At 37.1% G+C, this 19,483-nt stretch overlaps 2 protein-coding genes across 2 annotated transcripts in view; both read right to left on the reverse strand.

The window, feature by feature from the left end:
• The window catches only part of tmtopsb (teleost multiple tissue opsin b), a 30,049-nt gene extending 19,457 nt beyond the window's left edge, over window positions 1-10,592 (reverse strand). Inside the window, exons 1-2 of the mRNA XM_016453869.1 lie at window positions 10,229-10,592; window positions 5,386-5,714 (exon numbers count right to left, since the gene is read on the reverse strand). Of these exons, the coding sequence (XP_016309355.1) occupies window positions 5,386-5,714; window positions 10,229-10,592 (693 nt within the window). The remainder of the gene's footprint in view (window positions 1-5,385; window positions 5,715-10,228) is intronic.
• Window positions 10,593-18,241: 7,649 nt separating this feature from the next.
• The window catches only part of LOC107663605 (zinc finger BED domain-containing protein 1-like), a 13,046-nt gene continuing 11,804 nt past the window's right edge, over window positions 18,242-19,483 (reverse strand). Inside the window, exon 5 of the mRNA XM_016453843.1 lies at window positions 18,242-18,493. Coding sequence (XP_016309329.1) covers window positions 18,242-18,493 — 252 coding nt within the window. The remainder of the gene's footprint in view (window positions 18,494-19,483) is intronic.

The raw sequence follows: 19,483 nt of genomic DNA on the forward strand, positions 1-19,483 counted from the left end.
TATTGAAATGCTATAGTAGAGTTTTTCTTTAGCTATTGGTTCAAATCGGAATGCAAAAATATATTTGTTGTAATTTCCATTCACCATTATAGAAGTTTACAACAACTTCCGCATCTAAGAACCCCGGAAAAGTTGTATTGTCTTGTGGTATAGAAATACTGTTGTGATTGTACAAATAAATTGTTATCTGCTAGAACACTGATCCACTCCATAACTTTCTCTATATAGACCTATTCTATATAGGCCATTCGCCAGGACTTATTAAAAGACTAAGGATTCATTCCACCTGTCCACCTTAAAAAATGCTGCAAAATTCACACAACAACAACAACAACAGCAAAAACTGCTCTAAATAGCACAATATAGAATATGACAACGCAAGCACATTTTAAGAATTGCCTCATAACTTTCTCTCTCAGGAGTGCAGAGTAGCATTTCAGCAGTAGCTGTAATAAGGACATGTGACAGCAGAGTTTTGTTGAATATTCTGACATCCTGAGGGCTGTCTGTTCTGTCTGAAATGAGGGGATGAGGAAAGACTGGGAGAGACACGGTTAGCTAAGAGCAGGGGTGTCCAATCCTGCTCCCGGAGAGCCAATGTCCTGCAGAGTTTAGCTTCAATCTGCCTCAACACACTTGCCTGGAAGTTTCCAGTAATCCTGAAAAACTAAACACAGTGATTCATTAGGAATGGAGCTAAACTCAGCAGGCAATTGGCCCTCCAGAAGCAGAATTAGACACCCCTGGTTAAGAGTATTAAGCTATCATTGGTCTTTGAAGTTCATGTCTTCCATATTCAGAGTATGAAATTAGCTTTCACAACATCTGGCCACTTAACCTGGAATAGCAATTCTCCAAAAAGACTTCATCATTTTCAATGTCATTTGAAGGCTCCTAATTAAGAGGGATTGCACTGTTAATTGCAGACTAATTAAATTGTAAGTCATCAGGCTCAACTTCAAAACAAACAAAAGAGACAGCAGCTAGCATGACACAAAATCTACTTCAAGTTAAAGGGATAGTTCACCAAAAATGACAATTCTGTCATTATTCATGTAATTTCAGACCTGTATGATTTTATTTAATCTGTATGATTGTCTTTTTTGTCCTTACAATTAAAATTGATGGTGTGCAGTGTTGTTTTGGACCCATGTGACATCCATTTTATGGGCAAAAACAGCCGAAATGTTGTTCTACAGAAGAAAGACAGAGTAAATGATTGACAGAAGTTTCATTTTTGGGTGAATGATCCCTTGCAAGACATGCAGTTTGACAAGTAAAGGCTGAAATACACTACACAACTTTTGCACAGATATTTGCCCCTATTTACAGTCTGGACGAGTCAGTTCCAGAAAGTCAGAGCCAGTCTGCAGATTTTGGCAGCATTTCAGACTTTGATTCCATCCAGAAATCAAACATGTTTGATATTTTGAGCTGATTTTTAAAACAAAGTGCATGTTTCTGTATGATTTTGTTTTGCTCAGTCTGTGATTCTCAGTTGTTTAGTGTATGACGCCTAGTTTTTTCTGTAACCATTTACAAAGTCAGCAAGGGTATGATGCCCAGTGTTTTAAAATCTGTTCCGATTTTAAAAGTCATGTAGTGTATTCCAGCCTTTAGAAACTGACAGCAAGTAGTAAACCCTAACGAAAACCATCCTAGCCAATTTCCCCAAAACTCCAGCCTTTAATCCAAACCAATCGAATTAAATCAAAATGCTTCATCTGCGAAATTTCTTCCTTGAAACCTCTCTTGAGGTCACCACTTTTCAGAGCTGGCAACATAACATGCAGCAGATGTAAACTTTGTTTCTCTCTCTCGTTCCCTTTTGGATGGGTTAGTCAACGGCTGAGTGGAGCGACAGAAGCTGGGAGGATAACTGTATGTGCCCTATGCACTGTGAATACGCAACTGTCAAATCTTCATTCAAACTTATATAACACTGTGACACTTTTGCGGGACGAAGGGACAAAGCCTGTAGGTCTACTTACTGTAGGTGACATTCAGACTGTCACAGTAAGGTAGAGTGTACAAAATCCACCCTAGCTTGAGCACTGGTTTGCGCGGTCTTATTAATCACAAACGTGAGTGAATCATTATCTAATTGATTGGTTGTGATGCATGCAATTAAAAAGAGCCTTCAGCTTAATCGAAGAGCTGGTTACTATGTAATATAACATCGTGTGGCATTTTTATCAGCCCCTTTGAGATTTAGCAGAGTGGATGGTGAATATATCTGGCACCTGTCCCCCCAGGACTCCACCACACCGAACAGTCAGAGTTGCATCTCGTATAAACACACAGGGTGCTAATTGTCTAAAAGACTCAAAGCTTATCAGCATTCCGTCTCTGCGCCCGTGGTTCAATACCAGTGGAGAGGAGCTACAATCACTGTTATACAGTGGAGACGACGCTTCAGTTATCTGATCTCACGCTACGATTGGCCTATAATTGGTTTGCATTAAATGACATCCAAATAAATTGAAGGCAGCAGATTGGGAAAAATGCCTTTCATCAAATGCAATGATTTTATCATATTCAGGACACCATTATGCAAATGCTTTTGTGTGAGGTGTCATTATGCCACTCTCTAAGCAACCATATGAATCGTATGAAGTGTAAAGTAACAATGGCAATAAAGTTTCTAATGATCGTTTAAATAACTTGAATGGTGGTAAAAAGTTTAATATAACGTATATGTGAGCACAAAAATGCAAAGTTTGAGAAATCTCGAACACTTAAGCACTTAAAGGGGTAGTGCTTGTTCCAAACCTGCATGAAAGTCTGCCAATTCCGAACCGGTCCGTTTTGACGTCACACCTACGCTCACATCTGCATGTAAATATGTCATTGGTGTGGAAGTTCTTCACTGTGAGTGAAGAGGACACAAAGTTTGCAATCCGTATTACGTGTAGGGCCAAAGTAAACCATGGGGAACCACAGGGTTCGATTAACGCTTGTCTGGGACAAGTAGATTTTTTAAACGGGCGAGTGAGAGAAATTTACTTGCCCAACCGGACAAGAAGCCTGATTAAAACACCAATAACCAAAATAACTAGGGAAGCACTGACACTTGCCCACCAAAAATTTCCATGTGACAATGATTCTGATTTTATTGCATTCAGTGTAAATGGTGATTGATAATCCATTTATCGTGCCAGATGAAGCTCGCAAAATTTCTTATTTCTACCTCTTTCCAGTCACAGAGCATTTTATTTTGAGAGTTGTTTAAATAAGAGAACATCTGTAACTTTTTTTTTTTTGCACTGAAAAAAGTAGATTTTTGTTTGCATTTGCTGTCAATTACAGTTCTTAGAAAGAAAATCGGAATCGGCAAAAATCGGTAATGGCAGGTCACACTTACAAAAAAAAATCGGAAATTGGAAAATTGCAATCAGTGCATCTCTAATATAGGCTATATATATGTGTATATATATATATAGTGCTTAAAAAGACTGCAAGGTCATAAGCCCTGTGAGGTAAACGTTCATTTTCATTAAAGGTTCAAGGTGCATTTTCACCACTGAGGTTAGATCACACCATTGATGTCTAGCGCTAAGTCTTGACCTATATAGGCTACAGTATAACCACGGCTTCACATACAGTTCATTGCGGATCTACAGACGACCTTCAGACCAAAGTAAGATTCAGCAGGGCTTTTTCACAGCAAAAAAACCTTTATGAAGAAAGTGCTTATGTTAATGCAATGACAATGAGTTGCTGCTGAATGAAGTGAAACGAAAAGGTGAATCTCCCAGTTCTGAAAGCATCAATGGCCCATTTTAGGCAGGGCTAATTTACATAAACATGAATGTTTTAATTTAACAACTCTCTCTGAACCTCACAGTCTATTAAAAGTGCTGAAACATCTATTTCATACATTGCAGTCTATTCAGACACAGAGAAAATGGAGCTTGCAAGGAGATTTCTCATTCATTGTTGCTATTGAAAGTAATTTGGTTGCAAATCAAAGTTATTTGTTGTGTCAGTGCTTTTAACGTAAGCAGCTGCTGGCCTCTGTTAGGTCACCCACACTGCGAGGGGCGGGAGAAAGGAAAGGAATTGTGGGAGCTTTGAGAGCGTTTGTGTTTTGTTTACTCTAGAAGATTGGGCCACTCTGGGGACATCAAATAAAAACTACTTCTCAATTGAAATGTTGTTTTCTTCCCATCTCCATGCAAATTCTGACACGATTTGCTCCATTTCCAACATAATACAGTGCTTAATTTGCATTCAAGATGTTTTGTGCAAATCATTGAGAATATTTTTTAATTGTTGCTGACTATTGATGTTAATCACCTACACTCTTAAAAATAAAGGTGCTTCACGATGCCATAGAAGAACCTTTTTGTCTAAATGGTTCCATAAAGAACCTTTAACATCTGAAGAACCTTTCTGTTTCACAAAAGGTTCTTTGGGGCGAAAGAAGGTTCTTCAGATTATAAAAAGGTAAGAAAGAGATGGTTCTTTAAAGAACCTTTGACTGAATGTTTCTTTGTGGAACCAAAAATGGTTCTTCTATGGCATCGCTTGAAGAACCTTTTGAAGCACCTTTATTTTTAAGAGTGTAACAGCACAGGACATCTCTGGAGCAAGCGTTCGAAAAAGAATTAATCTAGCTTCCTCTGGTAAAGTGGAAATGATAGAGGAACACAGACAAAACTGCCGTGAGCCGATATATTCAAACTGTTTTTAATTTGAACCACACGTTGAGAGGACTGCTGAGTGGTTTTGTTAATTAATGGTGCAAAAAGGTCATTGTGAATAATGATTTGTGAATATTAAGCTAATTAAAGCTGAAGTTGAAGTTCAGGTAATTGTTTCTCTTTGTGGCAGGTTTCATAAATCATTTGCTGCATTTTCTGTTACAATAATAAGCTGCAATGTAACGAGAAGGAGTCAAGGACAGTTTTTCCCTCAAGAGCACGGAGAACATGTTTTTCCTGCTACACTGTATTACATATTTTTAATACAATACAATGACGCCTTGATCTACACTTCTGTTGCTTCTAGATGGGGGAAATTTATCTGGAATATTTTACAAATAAAAATATCTTTCTTTTTTGTAAATTAGGCGCACTATATAATAAGCCCAATGTATATATTAAAATAATAATATTTATGGAATAATATACCATGGAAGTAATGGCTGCCGTCAACTCTTTGGTTACCAATATTCTTCACAATATCTTCTTTTGGGTTCAACTGAAGAAAAAACACTTAATTCATCATTTATTTAATTTATTGAGCAACCAATAACTCAAGAAATGCATCCAAGCCAAGTTTCTACAAATCAGGCATAATGGTCTGGAATATGAGGCATAAAGCTTCTCTGAAATCAATAACTCATCAGCTGTAGTAGACAGTAGTGGTTGTGACACCTACCTGTGTGATAGCCTGAAGGAGTCTGCCATAGCTGTAGACAATCACCATAAAAGGGAGAATAAGGCAGAAGATAAACAAACAGACGATGTAAGACACATTGTTGGCTGTTCTGGCTGCCCAGTTGACGCTGCAGGTGGTGCCAGGACCCTCCGGACCATAGCAGCTCCATCCAAACAGTGGCGGAAGAGTCCAAATAATGGAATATATCCAGGAGAAGGCAATACCCATGGCCACCTTTCTGTAATTTGTAGAGTCGGCCTGCATGGCCCCCATCATGGTGCAGTAGCGCTCGTATGAGAGCACCGCCAGGGAGATTAGAGACACGACGCCTGTACAAACAGAAGAGAGATACATAGACAACACAACACACTGTTATGAGTACACTCTTAAAAATAAAGGTGCTTCAAAAGGTTCTTCAAGCGATGCCATAGAAGAACCATTTTTGGTTCCACAAAGAACCATTCAGTCATAGGTTCTTTAAAGAACCATCTCTTTCTTACCTTTTTATAATCTGAAGAACCTTCTTTCGCCACAAAGAACCTTTTGTGAAACAGAAAGGTTCTTCAGATGTTAAAGGTTCTTTATGGAACCATTTAGACAAAAAGGTTCTTCTATGGCATCGTGAAGCACCTTTATTTTTAAGAGTGTAATAGCTGCAGCTCTGGGTTGCTTACAGATCCTTATTACCTTTGAGGGTTTGTTTATGTTGAGTAAAAGGCCAAATCTGCGCTTTTATTGGGTGTACTGCAAATACACATCATGCTCAGTGCTGTGGGTTTACCTTTGCTTAAAATCGAGGGGAAAAAATTTGAATTTCAACACTTTGACACTGTAAAAAAATATTTTTCTAAGTTGTAAATTAAGATTATTGGATAACGTTTTACAAGAGAATACTCTTTGAGTCTTTTTACTGTCATGTCATGTTTATTTCAAACTGTTAATTGGGTTTCTTTGCAATTATTTGTGAAATTTACTAGCAATTTCTGAGGGAAAATGGTTTCAAATGAAATCCTACACCAAATGTTTATTCAATAATGTGCCATTAGTAAGGACTTGCTTTTCTACACTGTAAAAAAATGTTTTTCAAACTTGTAAATAAAGACTATTGAAGTGTTTTACAAGAAAGTCTTTATATTTTAAAATGTCATGTTTAATTCAATGTGCTACTTGCTGTTTCTTTGTAATTGTGACATTTACTAGCAATTTCTGAGTGAAATTATTTTAAAGGAATAGTTCACCCAAAAATGAAAATATGCTGAAATGTACTCACCCGCAGGCCATCCAAGATGTAGATGAGTTTGTTTCTTCATCTGAACAGATTTGGAGAAATTTAGCATTACATCACTTGCTCACCAATGGATCTTCTGCAGTGAATGGGTGCCATGAGAATGAGAATGAACTATTCCTTTAAAGTAATCCCACAACAACTATTTTCAGTCTACTACTACAAATCATCTAATCCAGTTCCTCTTCAGAAAACCTGTTTAAGTGTCGTCCCCCCCCCCCGAAGCTAAATAGTGGTGATAAATAGTAGTAATAGTAACTAAATAGTAATCGTCTGACACTTTGTTACAATAGAACTGTATTTGTCTTCTACATATTAAAGGTAGTTTTTACAGTTGTACTCTGTTAGTACTCTGTACTAACAATACTGCTGAAGGTTTTATTATTGATTATTGTTGTATCAGCTTGGTTTCTTATACCGCCACATTTACACCCTTACTATTTTGCAATATATTTTGGCATAATTTTAATAATACACACTCCCTTGTACCTTAAGAGACCTTGCAAACACATCTCAAATGAATGAGAACACCTGCTCTTTACAGTTAAAATGACAGTGACATGATAGCTGCCTTCAGTTTCAGGTCTGATATTTTAAGATTCTCCTGAGTTTATTTGGTTTTGCCAAATGCACAAGGAAACAAAAGTGCCCATTACCAGATGCACCAACAGTTTCTGCATGTGAGACTTACATTTCACTGCTGGTCATATATTCCCTATATAACCATGTATGTGACAAATAAAAAATCTTGAATCTTGAATCTTGAATGTGTATTGTGTAGTCTACCATTAAGGAAGTTTGGCGATCAGTTCTTATAAGACTGTAAATCTCTGTCTTTTAATAGTTGAAAAAAAAAAATGCTACAACTTACAACGCTCCCTTATTTAATAATTAACTTTATGTAGAAAAATGCAGTCACACTGGGCTTTGAGCAGCGAAATACGGACTATGCAACATTACAAACCAGACAGGTTTTAAGTTTACTTTTTTTAAATTCAGCTAAAAGGCCAATCTGTGACGTTTCAGGGTATTTTTTTTCTTTTTTTTTTGGCTATGTAAATTTGCAGATCAGAGTTCACTAAACTTTAAGCAAAGAAAGACAAAATAGATGTGATTGCATTTCCAGTCTCTCACATTCACACTGTTTTCATTCAGATCATCTCCCAAAATCCTGCCATGCTAATCATAAAAAAGCTGCTTAGAAAGACCTTGATTAAATATGATGTTGTTCAAAGAAACTATGAGCTTGAATATTTAAACTACTGTATAAGCCTGAACGAGAACTAGTCGTTTTTTCTGCCTGATGTGTGTGTATATAAAATCTGCACTGACAATGGATGAAGCTATATCTCCATGAGCCTGACAATATGTAGCTGTACTGTACTATTCACAGCTGGTTCAAAGAATAAAGGCTTACATTTATTTTTGTCTTGTAAGTATCAGCTTTGTTAGCACTTTATCAGTGTAATTTATTTGAGGGAGATAGCAGTAATCAGTGAAACAAGTGTATAGTCCACAGCTTACAATTACCATCATAATGGCTTTAGACATTGTAAATGAGTAAAGAAGCAACTTATATCATATACATGGTGGTTCCTGATGACAGCTAATCAGGAAAGCAAGTAATGAGCCTTTTGAAAGCAATGACAGGTATTTGCCATCGGGCTTTCAAGGACTGTAACCAGTTACAGAGGTTTTTTCTATAAAAGCACTCTTAGTTCTCCTATAAGTGTGGATTTATTGAACCAATGGTCATTCACACAGCTTTGTTCAGCAAAAGACCCTGACCAGTATTTGAGGTTTTGACCATTACAATGCATCAACAACATTTTTTATTTACCAACTAGGTCATACATAAAGAGTTCTTAAGCACTGATGTTAAAATCTGTTGTCATATAATCACACAGACCCATTTGATCTTAACGGCTGTTGGCACAAGAAAAGTAACACCTGTAAATTAACAACAGAACAGCTATTCTACTCACTGGAAACACTACAACTGTACACTACACTCTGCCCCATTACAGAGTCTGCGTTATGGGTCAAGTACAGGACAGCACACATCTTTTTTCCCTGAATACAGCTCTCCTCGCCTTCAGATCGAGCGCTAAACCCTAATCAGGAGAAGAATACACCTCTGCCCTGGTGTGTTTATTTAACACCTTTCCAATTATGCAGACTTTTCTTTACAATCTTTTCAATTGTACACTGTAAAAAAAGTTTTCATCATCTTTGTTTCCAATAATTTGTCATTTTTATTTATTTAATGAGTTTTCATTAAATAGTTCCAACTTCATTTTCGTCATCAGTAAATAAATTCAAAGTGGCTGAAAAAGTGCAATGAACTTATTATTGTAGGTTGTAACTTTGGCAAGTTTTCAATTTTAGTGTGTAGCCTACTTTTGAGCATTTCTCTCTCTCTCTCTCTCTCTCTTTTTTTTTTTTGGTCTGTAGTCTGCAAAGAATATCATACTTTTACTTTTTTTGGCACATTTCCAGAAACACAACACATGTTCCACAAACTAAAACATATCCAGTACAAGGAGTTTAAAATGTCAATAAGTCAACATCCATCAAACTGATGGCCATCTATGGACAGGGGGTGTTAAATCCTGCCTTCGTATAATGTTTAAACATAGCCTATATGTTGGATTAGTCCGCTATGAGGTTTGTAGTTATTGCAGGTGAACTACAGTGCATTTTTGGAAATTGTGCTAAAAAAAAAACCGACCTGCTTCGTTTGTATAGAAGCTTTTATTTAGGGGGTTTAAAACGTATACTGCAATTAGCTTTCAAAATTAAATGATAAATCTAGCTGTGCCAACAACGACCAATTTACCACAAATGGCAAACAGTTTACTCAAATAAATTGTAATATTCATATTACTGCAACTTTTGGATAACATATTTGCTGAATAGGCGTCGCATCATCAACCCAGCGAGAAAAAAAACAGACTAGAAAACTGACTAGAGCAGCGCGCACGAGTCTGACCGGACGCGTTTGAAGAGAGACGCTTTTACCTCGCGACACATTATATCAATAACTAATATAACACACGATAGAGGCTGTGATAACATTTAGTGTAGATTACCCGCAAGTACAACTGCAGCGATGGTACTTATGTCGGTTGTTCAAACGTGCGTAATATCGTTCTGAAGTCAATTAAGTTCACGTCGTTAGTATATGAAATATAAAAAGACATTTGAGTGTCATGTTTGATATCTATCTCTCTTTTTATATCAATGTTTTATGTTACTGATATCTTTTCACTTTGAAAGACAAAAACATTTTGATGACGGCGTAATAACAGGTCGGACGTGCTGCAAGTAGCCTACACTTCTACAATGCTGCGAAAATACTTATTTAGAACGTTAATAAACAAACGGCATATCTGTCGTATTACATATCGAATACTCAAACGTATCATAACATTTTAACGGTTAAAAACGTTTTACAATGTTGCTGCGCATGCGAAGTGCGATTCAAAAGTACCAATGCAGGTGCCTTCGAAGCATACTTCTATCGTTTATCGACACTGCTGTAACATACAGACTTACCCAGAAATGAATTGATGAAGCCATACCACACGCAGCCCGCGCGTCCGATGAGCCACCGGCCCTGCGTACTGGCGGCGAAGCTGAACGGGGTGCCGAGGACGCACACCAGCAGATCACTCACTGAGATGCTCATCAGAATATAGTTCATGGGCGAGCGCAGCATTTTGTAGCGACAGAACAGGATGAGAACGAGCGTGTTGTTGAGAAACCCGAAAGTTCCGATGAATCCAAGGCACACGGCGACCACCAAGTGTCCGGTCGGACTCAGATTGTGTTCTGAGTGATTCTCATCCAAGTGCGCGCTGCTCCCGTCATCTCCTCCAGCGCACCACGCGCAACTCAGACTCACGTTGGACTCAATCATTGCACCATTAATTATGGTTTATGTAAATGGTTTAATCAGTTTGGGTTTGAAACGAGAGTCTGTGCTTTGTAACGTCAGTGTAATCAGGGTTGTAGTGTTTTCTAACCCATTATTTCAGTGGGACTGGAGTTTACCAAACGCTAAACGCAGAAGTAGCTACATGATTTCCTCATATATTCTAGATTAGGTTTCAAGATGTGGTCAAGCCAATTATGCCCCTCCTCGGGATGAATGGGAGTTTTTATTACCCCCCGCCTAGCTGACGTCTACGTCTTAGCCACCGTTCTTCATGAGCCAACAGCACTCTTTCCTAGTTCGTTTTTCACCCTTAAAATGATTCCTTGTTAATTCATCAAAATGCAGATATGCCAATTAAGGGTTAAAGCTATCAGTAGGTTAGGCATACTGGAATCTACACAAAAAAAAAATACAAATGTGGAAATAAGGAGGTATTTATACTTCTTGTAACCTTAAAATACTCAATGAAGTCAGGCTAATATTTATAACTTGAATAAAACATCCATGTACATATTTTTCTGGTTACCTGACAGTTTTTTACACCATGGAAACTAGCTCACTTTACAAAATTCTAGACAAATAACTAAATAAATAAATAAAGAATGTCAGGTCAGAGTGTTGAAAAATACACTGCAATGGTTGACTAATTGTCTCTCGTCTTACGCTTTCTTGTATTATATACTTCTACTCACTCTCACTGTTGTCAGTGAAACTAAATTGGGCTGTTGAAAAGTAAATACATTTAAATAAATAAATAAATAAATGTTCACATATGCATCCTGGAGACAAAAATAAACTCTTGCAGTAAGTTTAGACCTGAAAAATATTTATAAGCTCGTCATTTTTCAGCCATTTCCTAAAGATATATGAAACACCTGAAATTCTGGCAATCAAAGATGTTCTCACAATAATAGTCTGAAGAAATTAAAGTTATTCATTTTAATTAAACAAGTAATCAAGTAAAATAGCAACAAGTAAAATAGCAATACTCATTCAACTTTAGAAGAACCATCGCAATCTTTTAAAAATGAGACCAAAAAAAGATTTGGTTAATGAGGATTAAGGAATAGACTATTTACCTCTTCACATGGATGCTTTTTGACAGGTGAGGAGTCAGGAAATCAATTTTTCCCATATTTATCCATCCTTCTCCATAAGGGGCATCAGAGAATTGCTCCACGATCAATTCTATTGATGTGGGACTTAATTGTGTCTTGTAGCAATTATGAGGGCCAAAATTCATCAGGGATGTTTTCAAGAAAAGTGGAAGAACATCTAAGTGGACTGTGCTACACAAAAGAGGTACATTCTCTGTATCCTGCTTTAATTAATGATGTCTGATGCATCATAAATCCCTTTGAAGCTCTAAATTGAATCCTAAAAAAGGATTTAAGCAAAATCAGGTTCCCCTTCAGGAACTCGAGCTGCGTCGAGTCGCTTTGGGAACGCCCTTGCGTGACCGCGTTCTGAAGCACGTGTCAAATCAGTCCAATGGAGCAGCGAGGGGAACCATGGTTACATACGTAACCTAGAGACGTTTCTTGCTATTGTGAAATTCCAGATCTCTAGCTCCTCTGGTGGAAGATAAAAGAATGTTTGATTAAGAGAAATGTTCAGGGCTCAAAATGGCCCATGAGCAGCACAGAGGGAGTACTGCCCTTTCCCTGCTTTTCTTTTTATAGTTTCCTGAGGGAAGGATAACTTGTGGTGCATGGCATTTCATAGTGCTGATCAGCAAAAGTTTGATTTTCATCAAACCCATGACTCCTCATATTAACTACCTCCAACTGTCTAAAGTCAGTGTTGGTTTAACTTTTATCCCAACCTGGATTCTTATTGTACAGTTTGTGTTATGTAGTTATGGGGTCAGTTTATGGGCCTCTTAATTTAAAAGTTCTTTTGATGAAAAATACATACATATAAACACAGTATGCATACACTACCGTTCATAGGTTCAGGGATCGGTAAAATTTTTTAAAGAAAATAATAATTTTATTTGGCAAGGATGCATTAAATTGATCAAAAGTGACAGTAAAAACTTGAACATTAATGCAAAATCCTTTAAAAAATGTATTATGATTTCCACAAAAAAAGAGCAGCACATCTGTTTTCAAAATTGATAATAGGAAATGTTACTTGAGCACCAAATCAGCATATTAGAATGATTTCTGAAGAATCATGTGGCACTGAAGACTGGAGCAATGATGCTAAAATTAAGTTCTGCCATTACAGGAACAAATTACATTTGAAAGTATATCAAAATAGAAAACAGTTATTTTAAATTGTAATAATATTTCACAATATTAATGGTTTTACTATATTTTGATAAAATAAACACAGCCTTGGTGAGCATAAGAGACTCAAAAATATAAAAAAAAAATCTTACAGATTATAATTTTTTGAAAGGTAGTGAAAAGGTAGTAAAATTCATTTTCAAAACACATTTTCAGCCTTACCTCTAAAAATCTAAGCCTGATTTAACATGCCAGTGAACATCAGCCTCATCAGCTGAAAGTGAGTTTGACTGAACCACTGACATAGGGGTGAAAAGCAGTGGAATTACTCAGTGATTATATGGATATGTTTTCATCTTTTGTCCCTACCTGTCATCTCTGGGAAAAAAAACAATGTCCTAGCCAAAAGATTTTTTTTTTGTCATAATATTGAGATGGCAACACAATTATAAAACAAATCCATCCCTCCAGTGGGCTATCAGCTGGCAGGCTGCAGTTTATTGAATTTGCTGTGTGTGCGGTGCGTCGCTCAAGGTCGTAATTATGAAGTCTGATTAGTTCATATGGGTGGACATGATTGAGGTGAAGAGGCCTCAGGATAGAGTGGGATTTGTTTTAGTCTTGTAGTCTTGATTAGCTACTTCTCTTACACATTAACCACACGCATGAACATACATTCATTCAAACACAATCACATCCACATGAGGTGTCCTAGGCTTTCTTGCAGAAATCAAAAGCCTGATAATGAGAGTGATACAAGTATACAAGACAACAATAAAATAACATCCAAACACCTACAGACAGAAATGGACTGAGACTGAACAGGCACTTCTAAAATGTCCATTTGTTACCATTTTGAAACATTTCAGATATCTGCATGATTTAGGCTCATTCTTCATAGAGACACATAGAACAGTGGCCCATTCTACCATTCTGAGGTATGAAGAAGACCTGACATTAATATGACACTGAATATGTTATGTAGAATGACACTGCAACATATCTGGCAAGACAGATGGTGTGTGTGTTAGTGTACAGGGATGTATGCGCAAGAAAAGTGTTTCAGATGCATCAGACATTGAATCTCAGCTCTCTTATATATACTGGTCATTTGGCAGACATTTTTATTCAAAGTGACTGATACATTTTTGTTCCCATCTCTCCAGACAAGATTACACAATATACTGGAAAGATTTTCCAATAATGACATTGCCAGCCTTGAAGAAAATTCAATAATGATAAAAAGTGATAGCACTGAGTTATCCTTCACACATGTAGTTCAATAGACACCAAAAAGCTACATTCAAAAGCATGAAGGAGGAGAAAGGTCCTAACTAATTTTCTTTGGGCATGAATCTCATAGAAATGAATTATTTAGAAAAGTGAAGTTAGTTCATTTTGAGAAAATTTTCTTTTTGGAGATCATAGTTAAAGTGTTATGTGTCAGTTTTTAAGTAATAAAGACTAAATTATCTCAACAGTCTCCTTCCTTTTCATTTGTGATGTAAATCATTGGTTTATGTGATGTGTCTTTCAACAGATTCATTCAACTAGATTAAAGTTTCCTGCTTTTTAAATTTTGACTTGACTAAAGTGAAATCTGCCTTGCTGTCAGCCAGTGATTGTCCATTCTATACAGCTATCTGCAAATGAATGCAACTCACACTTTTTAAAGGACACTGGAGTCTGCTTCCTAGTCAAGAAGAACAAACTACCGTTCTGCTGGAACGCCTTGCCTTCTTTTCCAAAGCCATTCATCACATTGTCAATTGTTGTAGGAGAAAAGAGAAAGTGCATACATAAATCACCATTATGAGTAGGGTCGGGAAACAGGCGGGCAAGGTGAGGTGACACAGACTCACCAAACTATGAGTCACAAAACATCTAAGTTTGATCTACTTCAAATTCCTCTCTTGCGACTGATAATGTGGTGGAAATCATTCCCAGTCTGACAAATTGAACTTAAAGGGATAGTTCATTAAAAAAAAAAGAAGAAAAAAAAAAGAAAAAAAGAAAAATGAACTCTTTGTGACTCATGCTGATGTTAAATCTTTTTTTATTTCTGCAATGGAACACAAAATGTTCACACTGCTTTTTCCATTCAGTGAAAATATATAGTGATATAGTGAAATTATTAAAAAAAATTTATTTCAAAATATCTGCTTTTGTGTTACCCAGAAGAACTTCATACTGGTAACTTCATCCTACCCCTTTAAGAATCCAATATTCAGATACCTCAGATGCATTGAGCATCATTTTACAGCTCATATTTAAGTGACAAAATCCATAGGTAGAATGTGCCTATCATCATTACTGGATGGGGCATTAAGAGCTTTTGATGAGTTGCTCTCATGTCCAGCTGAGCAGGGTGAAACTGGAGCAGGGCGTGTGGTAATACGGTAAAATCAACAACATAGCGTTTCACCTTGCCGGTGTCTAAGTCGCTGCACCATGAATCATCAGTTCACCCTGAGCATGGAGACCCCCCGCAATAAAAACACATCCCACCCTTACCGCAAAGTCCCAGTCGCACACTTGCTTAGTCACCTCCTCAAGAACTTTAATGCCTAATAATGACTAGGGAGACAGGGAACAAGGTGGATGTACTGTATTCAGTCTGTCCTCGATGGTAATATAGAAACTGGAGGTCAGAAAAAGAGATTGGAGGTGCTCAGCAGTCATTATTCATGTTTAAAGAAGTCCCTCTGTGCTTTTTCATGACCATCTCAGTCACTGATGTGCAACTTTGTTTAGTGATGCATCTGTGTCCATTTCCACAGCCCATTACAGGCATCTGTCTCCATTAAAGACCAAGATGAGAGAGAATCCCCATAGGGAGAGAGAACAAGGGGGGACTTTCCACTGACTTCTATTGTTTTAAAGTGAGCTAATCATATTTTTTATCTATTATCCCTTAGATAAACCTTTCTGCATTTTTACATTTTGATTAAGATATTTATTGTGCTTATTAAACTGTTTTCCTCGTCAAGACAAGAAATCTCCATTTCTGGTCATGTGCCATTCAGAGTTGAATTGAGAATGCATTTAATTCTTAAATTCAAAATGAAATAAACTGAGGTAGAAAAAAGGGTACAGAATTACAATTCAAAATTGGACTGTAGGAAGTATAACAATTATGTAACTAGTACAAAAGCAAAATTTGTCTAAAAACAGATGAACAGAATGCCAGATAAATAGATAGATAGATAGATAGATAGATGGATAGATGGATAGATGGATAGATAGATAGACAAAATGGATAGAATGTTAGAAAGAAAGAAAGAAAGAGGAAGGAAATAAATAAATAAATAAACATAGACAGACATACAAATACTGTAGATACAGACAGATAGATTAGTATAATAATTTTTTTATACTAAGCTAATGATATTTTTCATCCCCTAAATTTTTAGAATTTCAACAACATTATTTTGTATGTTTATAAAGCCATTTTTCTGGCTAGTCTGTAACACAGGCAAAACCTGACCCAAATACACACAAAGACATGTGTACACACATGCTGAGCATGTTTAAAGAAAGATGTAGCTTATATGGCAATGTTTTATTAACCTTAATAAAAGAATACTGAAAAAGCAAGCATCGGACTACATAAAACCCTTTTCACACTTGCGATACACAGAATCACACATCGAGGAACAGAGCATAATTATTATGACATGAATTTAGAAAAAGCCCAGTGGACGGGGATGAGCAGAGGTGAAAAAGAAAGTACTTCAAATTTCACACCACAGAGCATAGAATGAAGAAAACAAACACGTTCGACGCAAAGTCACTGCTCGGACCAAAGGCTTCTGCTTAATGAGAGGAGAAAGAGGAGAAGAGGAGAAAGAGGAGAAGACGATGACTAAGTGAGAGAGGCAGACTGAATGATAAACATGCATTACGTCACACATTTCAGAGATAAACAAGAACTTTGATGGGTGCGTTTGTATCTATTAGTCATCAAGGTGTAAATTAATTTGCTGTCGGCTTTTCATCAAGGTGGGAGTGGAGCAGAGAAGCGGTAAGATGTTTGGTGACCTGCAGTTATCTGTCGCTATGAAAATGACAGTTTGGGAATTGATAAATGTGAAGCTGTTTGAACTACAGTCTTGGTCTTATCTTAAGACGAGCCACCTGCACCCTCACATTAGTCCCTCCCCCCAAACGTTAATGTCTAAAGTCTGACCGTCAGACATTAAAGTGAAAAGAAAATGTCACTCAAGGCCCTCTGTCTACTTAGACCTTTCACAATACAGCCAGAAAAAAATTACTTTTTTTTTTTTTTATTACAAATGTTACATCATAATTTCATGAAATGGTTAGACGGCATGATTCATGCTGTTTATTAGTACATTGCATATTAGGTTAAATCTTACATTTTGTTGATTTTTTTTTTTCTTTTTTGACTCCTCCAAAAAGTGTTACCACACTGTGGCACTATCAAAACTTTGCTCTGTTTGTTTGAAGGTTCTGATCAGCCTAACATAACAACAGGCTCAACCAATACTGTTAGTATGGGGCGGAGCTATCCTTTTGGCTGACCATTGGGGGCGAAAAAAAACAACAACATTAGTGGTGCGAAAATTACAAGCTTCACCTTTAGGAGGGATTCAGTCCACCTTATTTTTCAAAGCGGAAGTAAGCTGTTTTCTGTGAATGTGCAAGACTTCTGTTTCAATAGCCACTATGGGAAATAACGAGAAGAATATCAAAGTGCAGTAAACGGTAAAACTGTACGCACCACAAACCAGTGCGTTTATAATTAAGTTTATAATTAAGACAATAATTAAGGCTCTAACGTGAAAAATAAGGTGGATAAAATTAGTCTGTCAAAAAAAAGTTTTTCAAAACTGAGAAACAACTCAAAATTATGGTACAATGCAGATACCATTAACTAGGGGCTCATCAAAGCCAAAAAGCATAATTCATGAGATTACATTTGAATGAAAATGGGATGATATTATACAAAACAAATTTTTTTACAATATTAATAATTTGCTTTTTTATTTCAAATACATTTTTTTTATTTATATTTAGTCTACTGTCTGTCCAGAATTGTTGGTTTTGGCAAAGAACTTTAATTTCAGTGCATTGTTCAGCTTGCGCAAATAACCCCGAATATACGCATTATGTATCTTGTAGCCCTTGGATTTAACACTTTTGAATGACCCGTTCTGGTGCTCGGGGAAGAGCCAGACATAAGCTGAGTGTGATGGGATCGATGTACTCCGGTTCGGCAATGAGTCACTGCTTTTAATGCTCCAGCAAACACGAGACAATAAGACTGGGAATATGTCCCCTTTTCCTGTATGGACAAACAACCAATGCAGACAGCACTTTCAGATCTCTTGGTAATAAAAAACACAAGCCCTTTACAGATGCACACCTTTTAGTTTATCCAACTGTGTCAGCTTCCCTCTGAGATTTATAGGATGATGAAAAATCCTGTATATAAAGGTTTGAAGTATCACCAGCTGCCTTGATATAGCAGGGCAACTCATGGGCAATGGGAAGCACAGCAGCTTTGTTTACAACAGGAGTGTTATCGATCTGAATCTCAGCTGTCTGAGATGTTTCTGTGATAGTGGTTTGCAGAAGCCGGACTGCAGTAGACACAGATCTGACCTGTGGCATCACTTCTAATGTCTAATCTCAGCATGATCAAGAGTCATTGGATATTACATGAACGCAGTGGGTATTTTTGAATAAGAGTTTAAAGAAATGTCTTAGGTCTCCTATAGTGTTTCAATTCTGATTTGAATTATTACAGTAATATGCATCAGGGCCATTTCAATATCAAAGTCAGAGCTTTATGCGCCTCAGGGTTTTTATAAACAAAGAAATTACTGAATGGAAATTTTTATTGCAGAGTTCACTCTAATGCCTTATTCTAGATCAGTTGTTCTCAATTGGTTTTGCTTCAGGGCTTTACTTAGGACATCAAGTGGTGACCCAACACAGAAACCAAAATTGTTTGTCATGCAAATGTAAATAAAAACATCATTCAAATCTTAACATATAAAAAAAGAAAAAAAGAAAACAGTGACCCCCCCAAATATTCATCTTGAGGCAGGGGATTTGTTAAACAGTTATTTAAAGGGGGAGAGTTTAGATTCACAGAGTTAACTAGGGATTCTCTGATGTAAAAATTCTGGCAGATAATTATTTATTTATTTCAATTTTATAGCCAATAACCTAGAAATGGGTAATAGTAAAATTCTATACTTTGTTTAAATCAGTGGTTCCCTTTCATGGGAACTTCAAACTGCGTCCTCTAGGGGTCGCTATGGGGAACGCCTCGTCGTGACCCGTGTCTGAAGCATACATTGAAAAAACACCAACTCGTTGGCCGGCGACAGCCATGACGTCACTACCGGTGCGACTATAGTATAAATAGGCGCCGGGAGCACACATCATTCTCTTCTTCGTCTTCATTGACTGTTCTGTTTGAAGCGTGCATTTCCAAGGAAAAAGTAAGAGCTATCTCTATTCATTATGGCGAGCACTAGCAGAGCGTTTAGAAGGTGTGTGCATCCGTGTCATCGTTATTTGACACCCGATGACTCACACAATCTATGCGTTGTTTGTTTGGGCGAAGAGCACGCACGCGATGTCCTCGAGGGGGCAATCTGCGGG

The sequence above is a fragment of the Sinocyclocheilus anshuiensis genome, unplaced genomic scaffold, assembly GCF_001515605.1.
Source record: "Sinocyclocheilus anshuiensis isolate Anshui unplaced genomic scaffold, SAMN03320099.WGS_v1.1 scaffold928, whole genome shotgun sequence".
NCBI classification, from domain to species: Eukaryota; Metazoa; Chordata; class Actinopteri; order Cypriniformes; family Cyprinidae; genus Sinocyclocheilus; species Sinocyclocheilus anshuiensis.